Genomic DNA, 21,632 nt, shown 5'->3' with positions numbered 1-21,632 from the left:
GCAGACCCGAGGGACACAAGATCATCAGTGGTAGAGCAACCCTGGAGGAAGACACACTGACATGGAGTCAGTAGGCCACGTGACTCCAGGACCCAACCCAACCGTTGACATACCATACGTCCAGCAGCTTACAAACAATGTTGTTGAGACTGATGGGCTGATAGCTATCCATATCAAGTGAGTTTTTGCTGGGTGTGAGCACCACAATGATGGTGTCCATCCGCCATTGTGATGCAAAGATGCCATTGCACCATATCCGGTTGAAGATGATGAGGATATAGTGCTTGTAGTCAGACAAGAGATGTCTGATCACCTGACTGTGGATCTGATCCGGCCCAGGAGCTGTGTCAGGGCAATGTGTAAGTGCACTGAGGAGACCCCACTCTGTAAATGGGGCGTTATAGAGTTCACTGTGGCATGCAGAGAACAAGAGAACTTTCCTTTCCATCCGCTGTTTGTGGGTGCAAAAGGCTGGCGGAGAGGGGGGAGGGGGGGGGGGGCGGGTAGTTCTCTGATGCAGAGGCTCAAGCATAGTGCTTGGCACTCACGTTTGCATAGGTACATAGCACGCCATTGATGGTAATGCCACGGACACCTATTTATTTATTTAATATCATCCCAATGATCACATTTGTGATATAGGATTTGTCAGGGTACATTTTAACAACTATATAATATCTTTACAAAATTTGTATCTGTGCTGAATTCATATTAATTTATCTTATGTTTAATACAATATACAACTAATTAGTGGGCTGTGGGTCATTACCCGAATAGCACGTTTTTGTAATTTGAAAATCTCATTTAGACGACAATTTGTTTTTCCCCAGAATACTATCCCATAGGATGCAATGGACTGAAAATAGCCAAAATATACTAATCTGGTACAGTCATTACTACAAACTCTTGAAATTATTCTAAGCACAAAACATGCTGAATTTAGTTTTAGTGCTAAGTTCACCACATGGTCCTTCCAATTAATCTTCTCATCAATGTGCATACCCAGGTATTTTGCACACTGTACTCTTTCAAGTTGTTTGCCCTCCATGGTGGGATTCAGGTCGTCCTGTTCACTTATTTTTCCATATTGTACATAATTAGTTTTTTTTGCATTCAGTGTTAGCTTGTTAGCACTAAACCATTTTTGTATATCTTGTAGGACATGGTTCACAGTACTGTGCAATGACTGCTTCGTATCACTAACTATTAAACTAGTATCATCAGCAAATAACATGATTCTAGCTTTTCTCTCTGACACCTGAATATCATTAATGTAAATGAGGAACAGCAGGGGGCCTAATACACTTCCTTGGGGTACTCCCACTGTGACCTCCCTTGGATCTGATCTTAGTTTAATTTTTTGATTAATATTTGGTGCTGTAATTTCAACCACCTGTATCCTCTTTTCCAGATAAGACTCAAATCACTTTTTTACCGGTCCTCTGATACCTATAGCTTCAAGCTTTTTCAAAAGTATGCTGTGGTCAACAGTGTCAAAGGCTTTTGACAAATCTAGATTTATCCCAACTACACTATTTCCCTCTTCCAATTTAGTGATTATTTCTTTTGTGTATTCTAGTACAGCTGTTTCGGTACTTCTCCCAGCTTGAAATCCATGCTGATTACCGTTTATCAGGTTGTGCATATTAAGATAATGTGTGACTCTATATTTCATTAGTATCTCTAAAACTTTAGAGAAAGTTGAGAGGAGTGAGACAGGTCTGTAGTTTTCTATTTTAAGTTTATCACCCTTTTTTAACAGGGGAATGACTTTAGAAATTTTCAGTTTTTGTGGGAACACGCCCTCAGCCATTGACAAGTTTGTTATGTGCGCCAATGGTTTCGCTATCTGATTAGCTGTTTTCTTTACTAATATTATTGGCACCTCATCTACTCCAGCTGACATCTTTGACTTCAGACGTTTAATCACTTTTAAAACTTCCTTTTCGTTTGTTGGAACTGCCATCATACTGCTGGCTGCCTTGGGTGCTTCAATCTTAATTTGCTCCCCAAAATTCCTGCTTAATGTCTGGGGTACATTTAAAAAGTAATTATTTATATAATTAGGCATGGCATATTTATCTACTATTTTATTCTCCTCATCTTTTAGAATAATTTCCTTGTCTTTGGTAGGTACCCCGGTTTCTTTTCTCACAATTTCGCATGCTATTTTAGTTTTATTTCTGGACTGTTTTATTTCCATATTATTACTTAATAACTTTGCATTTGCAATTACTCTGCGGTATATTTTCCTATACTTCTTTACATATTCTATAAAATCAATATTTGTACACTCCCTCAACTCTGAATTCAGTTTTTTCATGTTTTCACATGATTTCTTAATTCCAAGAGTCATCCAAGAACTTGATTTTACGTATGCAGTAGACTTGATTCCGGTCAGTTTCTTTGGAAAACACATCTCAAAGTTCATCATATAAATCGATGCAAATACACTATATGCCTCATCTGTACTTGACTGTTTCATAACATCTAACCAATTTTCATTTTCTAAGATACTTATGAACTGATTACAGCTGTCCACAGAGAAGTTTCTTTTGTAAATATTATTTACACCTTTACCTTCCTTCGACCTTAAAGGGATTTCAATGGTGAGAGCATTGTGGTCAGACAATCCTAAATCTATGTTTGTTACCTCTATGTCAGTTTCTGACATATTTGAGAAAATGTTATCTATGAGGCTATTGGAGGTGTTTGTTATTCTAGTTGAATTGTTTATGTGTGGTGACATGTTGAAACTCTTTAATATGTCCAAAAATTGCCTTTTTTGTTGCCTTTCAACTAGAAGATTAATATTGAAATCACCACAAAGAATAATCACAGTTTCTTTTTTGTAAATAGTATTTAGCAACAATTCTAATTTATCAAAAAAGACTTCTATGTTTCCACATGGTGATCTATACACTTTTATGACTATGACTTTTTTCATCAGGCCATATAGCTGGACGGCACCTGCTTCAAAACACTTTTCAATACTTAAGTTCTCTGCTTCACATCTCTTCTTAAATTCTATCTCTTGTCTAAGGTAAATACCGACTCCACCACCTTTTGCAATTTTCCTACTATAATTATTTGCCAGTTTAAATGGATTAATATGAATACTACTAATTTCTTGGTCCTTACACCAATGTTCAGTAATACACATGACATCAGGTTGGGTGTTACTTACTGCTATTTCAAGTTCACAATATTTGTTCTTGAGGCACTGCACATTTAGAGTCATAATCTTTAGAACAGGGGAGTGAGCACTGGTGGTATTTCTCCTTTCGTTTAACACTGTTATCTTGGAGTTTTCATTATGGCTGGATACCAAAAATCCTGTTGTACCACAGGTTTCTTGTTTCTGTTGCTTTTCCTACTTGAAGTGGATGATGCCGATTGATTGTTTATACTAGCTGTGGCAGCTGATGACATTTTAATATTTACAATAGCAGATGATGATGTTTTTAGTGCTTCAGCAAATGTTGCTCTTGTTAAGGTTTTCATTTCTTCTGCCCTCATTTGGAGTGGGATTTTAGGGAACTTTTCTACTGTTATGCGGCTTATTTCTTCTAGTATCTTTTCACCCATCATCTTTTTTCCATAATAGTTCCTGTGCTGTCCATGCCTCGTGAAATGATTTCTCACTGAGCTGTTTGCATCCACAAAAGTTGCACACTTAAAAGCACAGCAGATCTTCCTGAATTTATTATTTGTTGACTTTATTTCTTTGTTTACACATGATTCCTCGATTAGATCATGTCTATGTGGCACACTTTGGGGTCTGGTACCCAAATAGACACCTGATTTTTGTCCAGACTTTGGAGATGACATATGGCACCCAATGGTCGACACGTACCTCTCCCAACACTCCTGTCTCAGTCATTTTATAAGCTGGCATTCACAGGGACAGAGCCGCTTAAAAGCTATCAGTTGCTCTAGAACAGGGTGTTGCTTATGTCACTGTACAGCTCGCCGATAGTCTGTAATTGCCTCAGCGACTTCTGGCGACCACCAAGGGACTGTCTTTCGCTGGGGGCACCCTAAAGAGCAAGGGATCACATTTTCTGCTACGTAAACAATTGTGGTAGTCACCTGCTCAGCCATCACATCCATGTTACCATGTGGGGCAGAGTCAACGGTGACATCAGAGGTGAAAGTTTCCCAGTCTGCCTTGTTTAAAGTCCATCTGGGCAGGTGTCCGTGGGCCTGACACTGGGGCAGTGACAGGAAGATGGGGAAGTGGTCACTATCACACAGGCCACCATGTGCTCTCCAGTGAATAGATGGGAAAAGTCCTGGGCAGCAAGTTGATAAATCAGTGGCCGAGTAACCACCTCAAGACACTGAAATGAGTGGCAGCCCCAGTATCTATGAGGAAGAGGTCGAAGTCGAACTGAGACAGTAAAGTTTCGACATCTTTGCCTCAGCCAGTAAGCACGGCGTCACCCCACAAGAGGGTTACCGGTGTTAAAATCTCCCAGAAGTAGGAAAGGTTTAGGGAATTGATCAATCAGTGCAGCTAATACATTCAGATGTACTGCACCATCCGGAGGAAGATATACATTGCAGACAGTTATTTCCTGCGTCGTCGACATTCTGACAGCCACAGCTTCAGGAGGGGGTTTGAAGGGGCACAGGTTCACTACAGACTGAGTTTAGTACATAAATGCAAACTCCACCTGACACTCAATTATAGTCGTCACGCTTTCTGTAGTATCCCTTATAGCCCTGGAGGGCATGGGTGCACATTGCCAGGAACCATGTCTCCTGGAGTGCAATGCAGAAAGCAAGTGTAGAGCATAACATTTGCCATAGCTTGGCCAGGCAGTGGAAAAAACCGCCGCAATTCCACTGGAGGATGAAATCACCGTGAGACTGGGAAGGCACGGAAAATTCAATGAGGCAGTTTACACCTCAGGGTCACCTGCTGCCACTGACTTTTGCCTGAGCAGTCTATATCCATTGTGTCTGAGGGTTCGGCGAGATCCAGGTCCTCAGTGGACGACAGAATCTGTACCCCATCCTCAGACGCAGAGCTTGTAGGTAGTGGTGGTGTAAGTGTCACTGCAAGTTCCTTGTTCTTAGGGGTTTTCTTTTTCGATTTCTCGTGCTGTTCCTTGGGTGTCCCTGGCTAGGAGGACTTCACTGAATCAGTCTACAGGATGGAGGATGAGCACGAAGCCCTATGACCAGCTGCTTTTGGGCTCATCAGCCGCTGGCAGGTGTCATCTTTCTCGCTAGCAGTAACCTGGGAAGGGAGTGACCCAAGAGACCCCTTCCTAGCGAGAGGAGCCAAAGAAGCCTTACACTTCTCTGGGTCAGAAGTGGGGACTGAAATCCTCAATGGTTGGGGGGCTGTTGCTCCTAAAGTAGGTGGTGCAGGAGCAACAAGGAGGGAACTGCCCCCCACCATCAAGGAGGCAGGTGTAGTCTCGCAGTTCTGAGAGGCGACAGGAATTCCACGAATTGATGGGGTGACAATTGTTCTCGTAGCGGTGGCACATAAGGAGGTCATAGCCACAGGATGTACGTGCTCAAATTTCCTCTTAGCCTCAGTGTAGGTCAGTCAGTCCAGGGTCTTATACTCCATGATTTTCCTTTCTTTCTGTAAAATCCTGCAATCTGGCGAGCAAGATGAATGATGCTCTCTACAGTTGATACAAATGGGAGGTGGGATGCATGGGGTGTTGGGATGTGATGGACGTCCATGATCTCGACATGTGACACTGCAAGTACAGCGGGAAGACATATGACCGAAATGCCAGCACTTAAAGCACTGCATCGGGAGAGGGATACATGGCTTGACATCACAGGTGTAGACCATCACCTTGACCTTCTCAGGCAATGTGTCACACTCTAAGGCCAAGATGAAGGCACCGGTGGCAACCTGGTTATCCCTCAGACCCCGAGCGATGTGCCAGACAAAATAAACACCTCACCACTCTAAATTGGCATGCAGCTCGTCGCCAGACTGCAAAAGAAGGTCCTTGTGGAATATAATACCCTGGACCATATTTAAGCTCTTATGAGGCGTGATGGTAACAAACATCCAACAACTTGCCAAAAATGAGTAATGCCTGTGACTGGGCAGAGGATGCTGTTTTTATCAAAACTGACGCAGAGCACAGTTTGGACAGGCCCTCCACCTCCCCAAACTTGTCCTCCAAATGCTCCACAAAAAACTGAGGCTTCATGGACATTCCCCATCAACTCTCGTACATACAAGGAACTGGGGCGAATAAGCTTCACTGCCATCCTTGGCCCGGCGTTCCTCCCATGGTGTGGCCAGGGAGGGGAATGACTTGGGGTCATATTTCTTAGCATTGAAGTTAGACTTTGCCTGTTTAGAGACTGCTGGTGGTGGATCACCAGCAAGAGATGATGTACTACACTTCATGGCATGTCATCTGCCCTGATGCCACCCACTCTGGCCAGGGGCCCTCCCCACAGGCACCACCCAGCTGCAGCAAAGGCCACCTGGCAGGATGGCCATTCCCGGGAGTCCCAATGCTCCAGGGTGATGGGCATCTACTCCTTGGCATACATGGGGAGTTAATAGTGCAGGCACCAGCAGAGCGACACCTATGTTGTCGGGGGGGGGGGGGGGGGGGGGCTACAACCAACAGGGTACATGGTGGCCCCACCACAAGGGACTGGCTACCATACTGGATATGAGGTACAAAGAAGTCTATGGTCATCATCAGCACATAAAATGTGCACTGCATAGTGGGTGGAGGAACACACCCAGGAAGGTGTCCTTGCTCAAGAGATGAGAAGGACTGCAATGCCACAACGAGAATGTGGGCTACAAATCTCAATGCACGATGGATACTGTGCACCATGTAAGGCGCCCTTGCCCAATTGGCTCGCTCTTCGGGAAAATTTTGAAAAATGGACATCAAACCCTACAGGGGATGATCAGAAAGGCCAAAATGTGTGCAGGTCTTTTTAGTCGCCTCTTACAACAGGCAGGAATACCTTGGGCCTATTCTTACCCCGGACCCAGAGGGGTGGGGGGGGTTGTCTTATTATGAATCTTCTTTTACCATAAGATAAAGTGTCAACGCTGAGGGTACAAAATGTAGTAAATTAGGCATTTACCATGTTTTTATTGCGTAACATCCAATGCAGTAATATTTTGGCATATAATACATCACTGTGATGAACATAAATGTGTTAAGCCAAGTTTTCGGAATTACAGTCAAGATCCTTATTTCCATTTTGTCAGAGCATTCTTGAGGTAAGAATACTTAATGCAAACTCCTAGAATATCTTTTTTGTAATGAAATGCTCACTTTAACATCTGCAACAATACATTTTTGCAACTTTTCTATCATTACTATGAATCAAGTGTAAGAAAGATATTCCGATATAAAATTGAGTAACTTAAGTGCTACCTACCTGGCTCCAAGTAACTGTCATCAGCATTCCCCTCAATACCCAAAAAATTGGTGCGTTTTCTTCTGATTTCTTTTTTTATTCTCTTAGTGGAGTCAATCCTCTGAAGCCCTCTGCCCTAGAAATGAACAAAAACGTAAAACTAGCTACGTAAAATCTTTAACACTGAGTAAATTTTCACTTAGTCCATGTTACAGAGTAGATAACTTTACAGTGCACCTTTGTTGAAGTAGGAGTGTGCTAAGTTCATGGAAGAGCAACAAATCAGTCAACATTTCAAATGGGTGCAGTGTGCAATCCATGTTCAAGTTTTGTTGCTATTTCCTCTTCAACCTATGATCCTAGCCTACACAGAAACAAATCACTAGACATTTGAGTATGCAAGCCGTCGAGGTGTCATGTCATCTTTAATAATATGAACTTCATTATGTGTATTCAGAGATATTTCCATGATTTTATACGGTGTACTAAGGTGAAACTGTCTGGCTACTCTAGAATCTTCCTAAATTTGTATGGGATTTTTATGTAAAACTTCTTCATCAGGTTACCCTCCATTCAGAGGCTGTTGCACGCAGTGACTGTTCTGTTGGTTCAGAATTCTGCCGTCACAAAAATACCGGCATCAACTTGATTAATGATCAGGTTGTTGTGAAAAATGCACGGTTCTGGGAGTTGTTTGAGGACTTGCTGCTGGGAACTGTTGTAGGGTCTGAGCCAGGGGGAATGAGGTAACACCTACCGTCTTGTCAATATGTAGCAACCATTTGCATTATACTATACGAGTACAATGAGTATAATTCTGAACCAACAGAACTTCTTCCATGGTATAGTAGGTGAGATGCATAAACAGTATTATTAACAGAAATTCCATATACTGGTTGTTTTACACTTACAAGGAAAATCGGCTTTAAGGAAGAAAGAGGTTAGCACCCTCTATGTCTATAGCGGAATAACCAAATTGTGACAACCATGCATCTGACTGATGTTTGGCGCCATCTACGAACTATTTACTAAATATGACTAACAATATACTTATTATGTTTTAATAAAGGGAGACATAATATAAAAATAAATATGGCTTAAATATATCAACCAATATATGTATACAGCACGTGTCTTCCAGTGTTTCATAAATTTAAAAAATGTTTTTAAACATTAAAAAAGTTTTACCCACCTGATGTAATTTAAATGTCTTAATAATAATAATGGACTCACAAGGAGTGAACACGGAAATTTTATTACTTGATGATAAATAAGAAATAAGTCAGACAACAATGAAAGAATTTTACTTATGTTCCATTTTATGTAATTAAATTTGAAGTGGTTTACTTCCATTGAAGTTTATATGTAGCTCACACAGATGGCGCCATGTAACCAACCGAGGTGTTCTCCACACAGCCCACCTTCCACAAATATTAGTGTTCAATTAAGTGTGGATGAAGCCTGACCAACAGGCATTACATGCATTGATCAAAAATGATAGTGGTATGTAATATACAAACCATATGAGTTAAGCCATTAATTACAACTTTTTTATGACATCATCTAACTATGTATGTGTTGTATTCTTAGCATTGAGAATGGCTAGTTTCTAGCTGAAATCTAGATCTGTCAATAAAATTTCAAAAGGACAACTGGTAGCTGAAATCTATTATTTACATGTAAAACTTCTGTCAAATGCGTTTGGCAACCTAAGCCCATGAAATTTTTTGTTGTTCAAAGACTCAAACTAAGTCAGATTCACCTTTCTGAGCTAAGGTACAAGAACTTTGTGCAGTTAATGATCTTGGCATTTTACTTTATGGTGGAACTTCTCAGAAATTTGGTTTCTTCATTCCACCATATGAAAATTTTTCTTCTACATGCCACATAAAAAATATTAGCAACAAACCTGTACAGTGAAGTATTTCAGCAAGACATTCTAAACATATACCTTTCAGCCATTATCTAGCAAACATAATGATCAGTCTCAAATTTCTCTTCATAACGACGATGGTACACTGCCAAAATATCAGTTGAAGAAATTCCAAATATGTAATTACTATGCAGCAACTTCTTCAAATTTCAAATTTGCTACGAGAACTTTATGTTTCTCATAACATTGCTGATTAAAGTTTGGAACCCATGCTGCTGCAGCATTATAAACTGTTAGAACATAAATATTGCAGTTCTTTCTTAGCAATAAAAGTAATTTCAAACATTGATACAAGAGACTGGTACAGCATGTTTACATCATCATATAATATGGCAAGAGTGCACAGAAAAATACAGCGCAGTGCTTTTTGCCCTAATGGATGCCTCTACATTCAACAAGAAGTTGATGTTCCTAAGTTGAAAACCACGATGAATTGTTACACCGATGGCTCCAGAGATGTGACTACATATGTAGCAGGCATGGACATCTAATACAGACCATTTTGAGCACAGCTGGGATGCTGTGGTAAGCAACATACGCACTTTGAACCTTACTCATATTAGTATTCAGGTGATTACTGAATGCCCGTAGATGACCATTGCTACCTGGCACTGTACAGACTTGAGATAATGAATTGCCAATGTGACCTGATGAAGATGGTGGTAAAGATAATTACGGAAGTGCATCTAAATCATATTTCTGATCAATATAAACCATGCTGATAAAAGTTGAACAGAACATAATGAAGTTACAAGGCACCAGTGGTCAACAGAGTCAGTTAATACAATAAACAGGGTCATAGATCTTCTGTTAACAAGCTCAAGTCAATCTTGGTTAGTTGGCTGTCTGCAAATGTTATCAGAGATAACTGTTTTAACACTCATCAACCGGTCCTGTGTGCCAGTTCTGCTGTAGACAAAAGCAAATATGCATTTGGTAACAATCCTAGTCATAATATGGTAAAATATAGCATGTCTTGTTGAAGAATATTTTAAAATTCAAGCAGTTAATTAACAATTGCAAGTATAAAAGGAATACATCTAAAAGCAAGTTACACGTGCTTATATCAGAAGTGTGAACCTAGAGCTAAATGAAATTACAGAATCTTAGTATCTTAAACAAAGCAAATATGTGAGTTATATACTGAATATTAATTGCATCCAGGGGAAAAATTCAGCTGCAGAAACCATGAAATTACCAGTTGAAACCTTTATGTGCGTATCTTTTAATTGTGTGCCTGTAACTTAATGTTTCTTCTTTATAGAAAGTAGCAATCTATCTTTTCCTACATTATTTATATTTCTACCTGGAGTTTCCATTGCTGATTAAAATTACCATACAACAGAAACTCTGGCTAGTACTTACCTTAAGGAGGGAAAATGCTGAGTACTTGCTGAATGAAATACTTTGAAGTAGAGAAATACTGTACTAAGATTTCAGAACATCTTCCTTCTTCAGGAATACAAGAGGTTTTTAAGTTGGAAAAGATTTGAAAGAAGACAAAACAGATAATTAAAGACACTGATCATTTTTACTATTAAGTATAGTTCACTACTCACTCTCTGTACATGTTCATCATCACTATCAGACTGAGGCGGCGGCGGGGGTGGAGGCTTTTCCTTTGGTGGTTCTGCTGCTGTTACAGGGCCAAGTGGAAACGTGAGACCAGCCACAATTTCAATTTCACTTGAAAGATTTAGTGGTGGAATCTGGTAGGAAAAAAAAAACTGATATTTAACTCAGACATTAAGTTCTTGTGTGTGTGTGTGTGTGTGTGTGTGTGTGTGTCACACACACATTTGTTTAATAGTGATATGTGGATATAAAAGATGATACTGAAATTTTCAAATCTTCATGATCTTTCTCCCTGAATTACACACGAAAGGAAACAGAAGAATGAAGAAAATTAGGCAGACACTATAAGTGTGGAAATGCTGGGTTAGAGAATGGGACAAGATGCCACCCAAAAAGGGTGAGAGGGTTGAGTATGGGATAGTCTTCTGTCCCACACCACTCCTACTGCCAGATAGCCCACCCTTTCATCTCTTATGGCATGCCAATGTAGCCTGCATCCACATGAGGCCGGGCAAGATAATGACATTACCCCACTTGGACAGCAAATGAGTGGGTCCAGTGTTATCGCAAGCTGCAACAGTCAATTGCATGGATTCAGGGCATTAACACGTGTCACTTTACAGTTTACAGCCCATTGAGTCAGCGGCAGTTCTTCACTGGGCGGCAGGAACTATGAGCCAGAGTTTGTCGAGAGAGATTCTAGAATTCGAGCTTAGCAATCGTCTGAAGACAGCAGCTGCCTGTCTGGATTAAGCCACCTACAGTGAACAGTCCACAAGGATAGGAACTGCACATTTCTTGGAATAGTGTTGTTGATAACAGACTTTGTCTCTGGACAGGTGTACCTCTGGAAGTGACTGTTATGTTATGGAACTTAGTTACTAGCCCGGGCAGATTCACGTATGTAAATAACCTGAACTGGATGATATGGTTTACATGTATGCTGCAATAAATAAGTGTTCTATTTCATTGTACTAATTAAACTGTGTAGTGGTGTTCCGGTACATTATCATGACTCAGGTGACTGACACAGTCAGTTTGATATCAAATTGCTATACATTAGATAGAATGAATGCCAGAACAGGTCAGGTGGGGTGGGGGGGGGGGGGGGGGGGGAGGAGGAGGCGGAGGAGGGGGGGAGGAGGGGAGGGGGGGGCTGTTTGTGTAACTAAGACGAAAGGAATCATTATTCTAGTTTATTATTTTGGATAATTACCCTGTTTTAGAGTTGCATTATTTGATTTATACGACCAACAGAACCACATCATATTTTAGTACTGTACACAAATTTGTGGAAGGTAACACGACGTTTGTGGAAGGTAACACGACGTTTGTGGAAGGTAACACGACGTTTGTGGAAGGTAACACGTTTAAGCTGTTTTTCAAATTTTATACGAATATTCAATATTCCTACCACATCAAATCTGAATAAAAACTCAAGCTCTTGATGGCAACAGTTTCCATCTTCATAAAGAACAACCAATCTTAGCAGCCCAGCCAGAGAAGGCAAATGACATGATTTTTCAGCTGCCTAAGAAGATAAGAGTGTAGCTGAACTTCATTAATGACAGTCTTACCTCAGGATGCCTAGAATTTACAACACCTCTCCTCAGCATCAGAACAACTATACTGATCAATCCAGTTTGCATCCATTGCAGAATGCCAAATACATTAAAATCACTGATTTACAAAAATTAGTGATATCTGACCACATTCTTAGTCACATAAATGACCATAAAATTATGTTTAATTACACAAAATGTAGTTCTGAACACCATAGTACTGGGACATTGCCCACAGAAGAAGTCTTAACCAGGACAGCAGCCAAAAAATTAGTGGTGCATGGAAACAAGTTCTCAATACTGAGAGGCCACAGAGGAATTCTGTGAGTTGCTTACATTACAGCAGGTGCCACTAGCATCATGGACACTGACAAGATCTCTGGCAGCGTAACAGCAGTTGTTCTTTATGAAGATGGAAGTTACCATACAAAGCTTAAGTCTTTATTCTAATACTGTAGGTCACAAACTCAGAATATTTTACAGAAGGAGGTCAATGCAAAAAACACTGGTCCCAATTATTTTGATTTACTGGCTGTCTATATCTGGACAGGATCCTCCTCTTTACCAGCAAGTAAACAATTTGTCTTTCGCAGTAAAATAACTAGAATAAAATGAACTGTAATGAAATAAACAGGGAGTCTCAACATAGCAATATGTTGCATATTCAGAAGGAGAGGGGAGCTACAATCAAATTGTTCTTGGGTATAGTAATTTTTGATTCTGTGATTCAATAATAATCAGAGTGATTCAGGTGTTCTATGAACATGTTGAGAAACCGTACAATTTCATCAAAATATACAAATATATTTACTGTACCTGCTCAAATATCAAAAGAAGTTAACAACAGGCTACACACAACATTTGCTACAAATATTTTATTTACATTGGCCTTCAACACACTGAAGGTCATTCATATTTCTCTGCAAGCCATCCACTTTTTTGAGTGGTTATTTATGCCAAATAAAAAACTGACAAGCAAAAAGTTTTCACTCACCTGATGTATTATTTGAGATGTATCTGTAATAGGAGATTCTATCATTTTTGCTGTGGTACTGGCAAAAGACTCAGACTTTTTTTCAGGAGATTCTGACAGCCTTAAATTTTTTAAGTCTTTGGTAACTATTTCTGTTGTAAGAAAACTTTTGACAGGTTCTTCTTGCAAATCTGGTTGCTTCTGAGTTGGATGATCTTCATACACAACATTACTCAGTTCATTAAAAGATGCTACACATACTCTATCATTGAGCATAGTTTCAGCTACTTTATCATTTCTTTGCAAGCCAGAAGTGAAGAATTTCTGGTTTTCATGACTGGCATCATCTTTCTGTCCTTCAGCATAACCACAAGCAGGATCCCTCATTTCCTCCTGTGGAAGATTACATGAAAAATAACGAGTAATGTTGATTGTTCCATCACTATAAACATCACATTCTACAACAGAAGAGTACATGTTGCAGGAGCAACTGAGATACTGACAGCAGGCAAGGTAGATCCTTATCATGTTATCACATATTTAAACACAAGAATTTTATCTAATCTCTGATAGTGTAGCTATCTCTGCACAGTAACCAAATAAGCTGCAGTTTTTGCACAGGCAAACATGTGTATTTGGTTAATCAGTACAAAAAATTAGTATACAATCTGAGGTTCAAATGCTACAAATTTTTGAAAAATTTGTTTCATCAATCATTTATTTGTTGCTGGAGGCTAGTCACTTATAGTGATATCACAGACTCACATTGAGAGAAGATAAGAATATCCTCACCAGCTTAGAAATCAGTCTCAACTGAATTAGAAACACACTTTCTCTCTTACTTTGTGGTTAATTTTTTATTTCCAAAAGTTTTTCCATATTTTTTTTACGTACACACACACATACAGAAACTAATGTAGTGAGTATTTTTAAGCAAGGTATTACAATTTGCAGTAATAGCTAGCACACAAACATCATGCAAAGGCATAGGCACCATTAAGCTTATGAAAAGTTGCATTCCCCCAACGATCCAGTCATGCTATTAGAGAGAGAGAGAGAGAGAGAGAGAGAGAGAGAGAGGGAGGGGGGGGGGATGATGATGATGGGGAAATAAACAAGATGTTACATGGATTGAATAGATAAAAATTCAGATAAAATTAACTGTTAGAAAGAAAATAATCAGTCCCCCCGATGTCCACCTTTTATGGTATATCAGGTCTGTTCTTCATTAACTTAAGATTTTTTGTAGAGACTTTCTGCCAATGACAACTAAAGAGAAAATTATCTTTAAGGATTAAAAGTCTGCATGGCAAAGTCTCCACAGCAGGAATATACTTTTATTCTCCAACCATGTTTGATTTTTATTCCAGTGGTAGTTTCTCTCATATTTACTATACAGCAGTTGCGTCTGAAGTTGGAAAGTCATTTTTTAACACTAAATGGGTTTTACCAACCAGAAAAGCATTTAATTTAACCTCACCAGCACCTACCATAGTGTATTAGTTTAGCATTATTTTACCATAGTTCCTCTAGCCAACTCATTCCCCATGTCACATTGTTACTCTGTTATGTTGGATTAAATAATCAATAACTGGAGAATTAATAAAAATACAAAATTGTACCCATGTCTTTCATCCAATAAAATATACAACCAAACTAAGAGTGCAATCCTAGTAAAGGGGCTCCCACTACACTACAAGGATACTGGCTGGCTTTACCAGAATGACAGGGAGAGATAATGCACAAAAAAGCAGTTTCGGTGTGGGTAGCAGTGGGCTAACTTGCTTTGTCTCCCTGATTAAATCAAATTAAGATTAGAATGAAAAAGCAGTGATACATTTAGACTGATGGATGGATGGATGGATGGATGGATGGATGGACAAGGAAATTGACCACATCCTTAGCAAAAATGTGTCATAAGGGATTTTGGGAAAATGTGAAAACCTAAATTAGAACTACAAGACATGGATTTGAACCACTATTCTCCCAAAAGTGATTTCAGTGTTTCAACCACTGTGCCATCTCACTAAGTCATTCTAACCCAGTCAGAACTCCGTCCTTTAAGCCAAAACACAACTATTGTATATTTTCTATGTGTTTTATCAACATGTCATGTTACAATAATTTTATTAAGAAATTAATTTCAGTTTCAAGCACCTCCTGCTCATACTCATTTGGTTTATGGAGTTTATGCAATGTTTTGTGCTACTGGTGCACTTTGTGGTAAACAGCGGGATAGCCCATTGGATCACCTGAAATATTAAAACTGGTCAAAACTTGCATTGAAACTATTCTCGAGTGATGTTCATAGTTAAATTGACCACAGGTACATAACATTTCACATATTACATTTAAGCATTATCAAACAGTGACCATCTATATGGGAAGCAATTTAAACACCATAAAACCATATGAAAAGGAGAAATTTTCCATAACAATGTGACCAGTATTTCAGTATAGTCATAGAGTCCCTCCAGCCCAGTTACTGATATTGATTTTTATCTCATCTATTCTTCCTTTGGTTTGTCTGTCTTGTTTTGTTTTGTTTTGTTTTGTTTTGTTTTGTAAAAACAACTAGTCATACACGCCCAAGTCAAAACTATAGAACACGAAGACAGAGAGGAGTTAAAAAATGACTATATGTCAAGTCCAACTGATGTAAGAAAAAGACAGCTAATAACAGGGACATCGACCAACGACTACAAGACACCATACAGAAATGGAGGTCCAAAGCTAAAAATTAAATGGCCTTCACCATATTACTTTGACGGATAAAAGTACAACACAGTCGACACTCCGCAAGTCATTTGCTAAAATGGCTGATAACTCAGACGCCACACTCAAGCAAAAATTAAAAAATGAGCATTCCATCAGGAAGTGGCAGACAGTTAAAACTTGGGCACAATGGCTACGAAGTGGTGAGGGAGTGCCACTTATAAAGTGACGATGGCTAAGAAGACAGTGCCCAATATGCAACCTAGTTAAAATGACCTCCTCCTGGCGGGAGGGCCGAGAAGAGGTCGTCCAAGCTGCTGGGAGAAGCTTAATACTCCAGAGCTTATTCCCATGACAGGAGGACCAATGGCGATGCCGAAGGGACACCATCTCCTGACAGACGGCAAAATAGGTATCATTAGAGGGAATATGGGTATTAGTGGGCAGAGGGACAAGGACTGCAGCCTTGGCAAAAGTGTCCGCAGCCTCATTTCCTGGCAGACCGACATGACTAGGAACCCACATAAACATCACAGTGGCTCCACCAAGAGTGTGCAAGTGACAGTTTTCCTGGATCCATTGCACTAAGGGATGGGTGATGTACAGCGCACATAGACTTTGAAAGCCACTGAGAGAGTGAGCAGAGGACAAAATTGAAAAGTCTACATCACCAGATCTGCTCCGTGGCCTGATTCAGGGCGAAGAGCTTCGCTCTAAATACTGAGCAGTGTGCTGGAAGCCAATATCCAAGCCAATGATGAAGGCACACCCAACACCGTGATCAGTCTGAGAGCCATCAGTGTACACAAAGGTACTATCGCGAAGTTCCACGTGAAGGTTGTGAAGCTGAAGGCGATAGACTGAGGCTGGAGTAGTGTCCTTAGGAAGCCAATGAAGGCCAAGGTTAACATGGGGCCCCTCACAAAGCCAAACTGGTGAAGGGTTCACACCCACCAGAAAAGTTGCAGGTAGTGTGAAGTTAAAACCGCTAGAGCAAATGCCGAAAGTAGACCCCAGGAGGAATGTGCCCCATACTGCCGATCAAACGAATCATCAAAGAAAGAGGCATATGATGGGTGGCCACACACGGCAGACAAACAGCATGAATACCTGCTGAGGGGGAAGTCATAACAATATGACAGTGGTAGTTCAGCAGCATCAGCAAACAGACGCTAAACCGGGCTAGTTTAAGAGGCTCCAGTGGCCAAATGGATGCCATGATGGTGGATAGAGTTGAGATGGAGTAAGAGGGACAGATGTGCAGATGCATAAACATAGCACCCATAGTCTAGATCAAAGAGACAAGGGACCAGTACAAACAGAGGAGGGTGGTTCGATCTGCACCCCAGGAAGTACAATTGAGGACACGTAGGACACAGAGGGTCTGTGTACATTGGGCTGCCAGTAAGACACATGGGAGGACTAAGAGCCCCAAAAATTTCATAGTTTCAATGAAAGGAACAGGCCCAAGGCGTAAAGATGGTGGGAGAAACCAACTGCAGTGCCAGAAATTCATACAGATGGTTTTGTCTGTGGAAAGACGAAATCCATTGTCAATGCTCCAGGAGTAAAAACAATCAAGACATCGCTGAAGACGACACTCAGTGAGACAGGTTCATGGAGAATTGCAATAGATAGCAGAATCGTCAATAAAAATGGAGCCAGAGATGCCCGGTGGGAGAAACGCCACTTCGCTGGATAAAGGTGTCCAACAAGGCAGAATTCACACACATCTTGAAGACTCAGCCTTTTAAGAATTCGTGAAACAAATAGGGCAGGCAGCTAGAGAAACCCCACATGTAAAAAGTACAGAGGATACCAGTTCTCCAGCAAGTGTTGTAGGCCTTCTCCAAATTGAAAAACAGGACCAAAGTCTGGGATTTCTGCAGAAAACGATTCATGACATGGGTGGATGAAGTACCAAGATGATCTCGTGCAGAACACCACGCCCAAAATCCACACTGAGCAGCCGTAAGTAAATTGTGAGACTTGATCAACCATACCAGGTATGGATGAATCATACTTTCCATCACCTTGCAAACACAGCTGGTGAGAAAGAGATTGGGTGGTAGCTAGAAGGAAGGTTTTTGTCCTTACTGGGCTCACGTATGGGTATGACAGTCACTTCATGCCAACATCCAGAAATGTTGCCCTCTGCCCAGATGCAGTTGTACGTATTAAGCAGAAAGTACTTGCCCATAAAAGAAGAGTGCTGCAACATCTGCATGTGGACAGTATCTGGCCCTGGGGTGGAGGATTGGGATGAACAGAGCATGACCTAGCTCCCTCATACTAAGGCGGCATTGTAGCACTCACAATTTTGAGAAGAGAAAGATATCACCTGAGCTGCCTATGCTCATTTCCAGTGGAGGAAGGCGGGGTGATAGTGGGAACAGCTCGAAATTTCCTCGAAATGGTGGCCCAAGGTGTTGGAGATAGCAACTGGATCCACACTGTAAGGCCGGAAATTGGTGAATAGATCTTGGTTCCAGAGAGCCGTCAGAGGATGGCCCACATGACAGAGGAAGGGGTGGAATTGTTAGAAGAATAGTGAATGAAATCCAGCTAGCTTTTTTGCTATACCAGAGAACATGAAGACACTTTGCATGCATCTGTTTATAACGAATGCAGTTTGCCATCATAGGGGGACAGTTAAAAACCTCCCCATGCACGAACTGCGTCATGGCATGCCTCAGTCCACCAATGGACTGGGACACGGTATGGCAAAGAGGAAGTGCGAGGAATGGAATGTTCTGCAGTAGTAAGGGTAATGTTTGTGGTATTTTCCACCTGGTCATCACAACCAGGGAAATCTTGTTCTTCGAAGGTCACCAGGGAGGAGTAAATCTGCCAGTCAGCCTTAGTAAGCTGCCATTTGGGTGTCCACACATGTGGGGTAGGAGTCAGCAAATGGGAAATGGTCACTCATGTAGGTGTCAGAAAGAACGGACCATTCAAGACAATGGGCATCCTGGGCAGTGCAGAAAGATAAGTCCAAGTGGGAATACGTGTGTGAGGAGTCAGAAAGGTATGCGAGTGCTCCAGTGTTAAGGTAGAATAGGTTAAGAAGGTCAGCCAGGAGGACACCTGTCTAACAGGTTCTAGGAGAACCCCAAAGGGGATGATGTGCATTAAAGTCAATGAGTAGCAGAAATTGTGGAGATAGCTGCCCAATAAGCTAAAGGAAGTCTCCCCTGGTGACATCGAATGACTGAGGGATATAAATGGTACAGAGGGAAAAAGTCAGGTGAGGAAGGAAAAGGTGAACTGCAACAGCTTGAAGATGGGTAGTCAGGAAGATGGGTTGACTATGAACATCATCCCGTACGAGCAGCACGACATCCCCACGAGATGGAATGCTGACCTCAGGGGGAAGGTCAAAACAAACCAGGAAGAAATGTGAAAGCTCAAAGCAGTTTTGAGGACACAATTTTGTTTCCTGAAGGCAGAGTAAAAGGGGATGCTGTGGTGCTAAAAGTGGCCGTAAATCCTCTTTGTGGGACCGAAGGCCATGAATGTTCCATTGGAGGAGAGTCATGATGAGGAAGAAATGAAGGGGCGTCAACTCGGCAGCTGCGAAGTGACAGCCTGCGGAGATTCACTGGTACAGGGCACAGAAGCAGGAGGATCCTGCTCCATTGGGTCCACAGATACACTGACTTGCTTGTGCTGTCAGTCTGTGGAGTCCAACACAGAAAAACAGTTTGTGGTGCACACCGGCGACATGGAGGCTAGCCAGGCTAAGGTATCACGTGGCAATACTGTCGAAGAGGATCTTAGAGTCGCTGAAAGAGAAGATCGTCTATCTTTGTTGAACTTCTTCAAGCCTTTCCGGTTAACAGAGGAAGGCTCAGGTGTTGTTTGGCTGGAGGGAAGCAGGAAGTCTTCACGGGGGTACTACTCCTGTCCTTTCTGGCCTACCGGTTGTGTAGCTGGTGGCTTCACCCCTTGAGGCAAGAGTTTGATGGCTCGATGCACTGCTGGATGGGGGTGGGGATTACGATGATGATCATGATGCCTTGACACTAGGTAATTTCACAATCCACAACCTCAGAGCTGAATTTGAGATCACATGTCTGTGTGACGACATCCTTCATGGAGTGAGAGGTAACAAGAACAGAACTATAAGTGCCAGACAGGAGAACGCAGGGTTTGCAACTAGCCAATAACCTGCGAGCGACTGGGTAAGGCACTTTTTCCTTTACCCTGATCTCCTGGGCAGCCTGTTCATCGAGATACATGGGACAATCCCGAGAGGATATGGCATGACTGCCATTGCAATTGATATAGTGGGAAGAAGGAAGAGGACAATCATCCCCATGTGCATCCCTACTGCACGTTACACATTTCGCTGGGTGTCGACAAGACATTCTAGTGTGGTTGAAACGATGACACTGATAGCAACACATCAGGTTCGGAATGTACGGTCAGATTGTGATAATCTCATAGCCTGCTTTGATCTTCGACAGAAGCACTACCCTATCAAAGGTGAGAAAAACGGTGCCAGTGGGCACTAAGGAGGAATCTACCTTTTTCATCGCCCAATGGATAGAAATGACACCCTGGTCAGAGAGGTAAGATAGGATTTCAGCCTCAGTCAGGTCATCAAGCAGCCTAGTGTAAACAACACCATGGGAAGAATTCAGAATTCTACGGGCCTTGACACAAACAGGATATCGTGGAGATGCAAGGCGGCAAGCAGTAGTTGTGTTTGAGAATCAGAAGTAGTCTCCCAAAGCAAAGTGCATTCCATAAATGAGAGCAGGATTTCACAGGGCCAGCAATGCCATTGACACCTTTCTGAATAATAAATGGATTTACCATTGCAAAGGACTGACATTTTTCAGTACATGAAACCACGAGGAACCATGGTGCAGCTGGAAGGGTCTTTCGAATTGTTAGCCTCATTCCCATTCCGTTTACATTTCGTAGATGTTGAGTGTGAAGATGATTGGCTCATTGCAAGAAAATCCCCCATGACTGCCAGCATGTCCGATGGTGTGCTCCTTCCAACTGGGGCCCCCTTCACAAGGGAGCACACCCACCTTAGGTGATTGTTCACACCTCAGGTCACACTTCCCAAACACCTGACAGAGGGGCCAATCGACAATTTGGGAAGGTAGCAGCTCAGGCAATTGCCCCTCCCTGGGCCTAGCTCGTACCAAAGGGTACATGCCAACCTCACCTGTCAACCCGGGGATGGAAATTACTCGTTACCCAGTCACCTGTTATGAGTCAGACACATGGGCTGGTCGTCAGGGAGGAAGAAGAAAAAGAGGAACCTCTGATGCCAAAGTGGAGGAATGGGAGGAGAAGGGAAACAAAGAAAGGAAAAGGTAACGACAGACAATGGTGAGACTGTTCTTACGTCAATAATGACTGACAATGTGGAAAATTCCCAATAACACCCCAGACATGTTCCCCAGGGGAGGGGAAAAAGAATAGCAAGAGGATAGACATGTAGCATGGAAGGGAAAGGTGCTGCAAAGGCTGC

The 21,632-nt window shown here is 41.6% G+C and overlaps 1 protein-coding gene across 5 annotated transcripts in view; it reads right to left on the bottom strand.

Annotated features, from left to right (window-relative positions):
- Positions 1–21,632, bottom strand: part of LOC124554999 — a 168,059-nt gene that overhangs the window by 48,764 nt on the left and 97,663 nt on the right. For 4 of the 5 annotated variants that reach the window (XM_047128739.1, XM_047128741.1, XM_047128742.1 and 1 more), the window contains exons 7-9: positions 13,445–13,816; positions 10,873–11,022; positions 7,402–7,516 (exon numbers count right to left, since the gene is read on the bottom strand). In XM_047128739.1, coding sequence (XP_046984695.1) covers positions 7,402–7,516; positions 10,873–11,022; positions 13,445–13,816 — 637 coding nt within the window. The remainder of the gene's footprint in view (positions 1–7,401; positions 7,517–10,872; positions 11,023–13,444; positions 13,817–21,632) is intronic. The other variant, XM_047128743.1, reaches the window with a different exon arrangement.

The sequence above is a fragment of the Schistocerca americana genome, chromosome X (assembly GCF_021461395.2).
Source record: "Schistocerca americana isolate TAMUIC-IGC-003095 chromosome X, iqSchAmer2.1, whole genome shotgun sequence".
In the NCBI taxonomy this organism is placed as follows: Eukaryota; Metazoa; Arthropoda; class Insecta; order Orthoptera; family Acrididae; genus Schistocerca; species Schistocerca americana.
The sequence above is the reverse complement of the archived record's forward strand: the minus strand, read 5'-3'. Positions and strand labels throughout refer to the sequence as shown.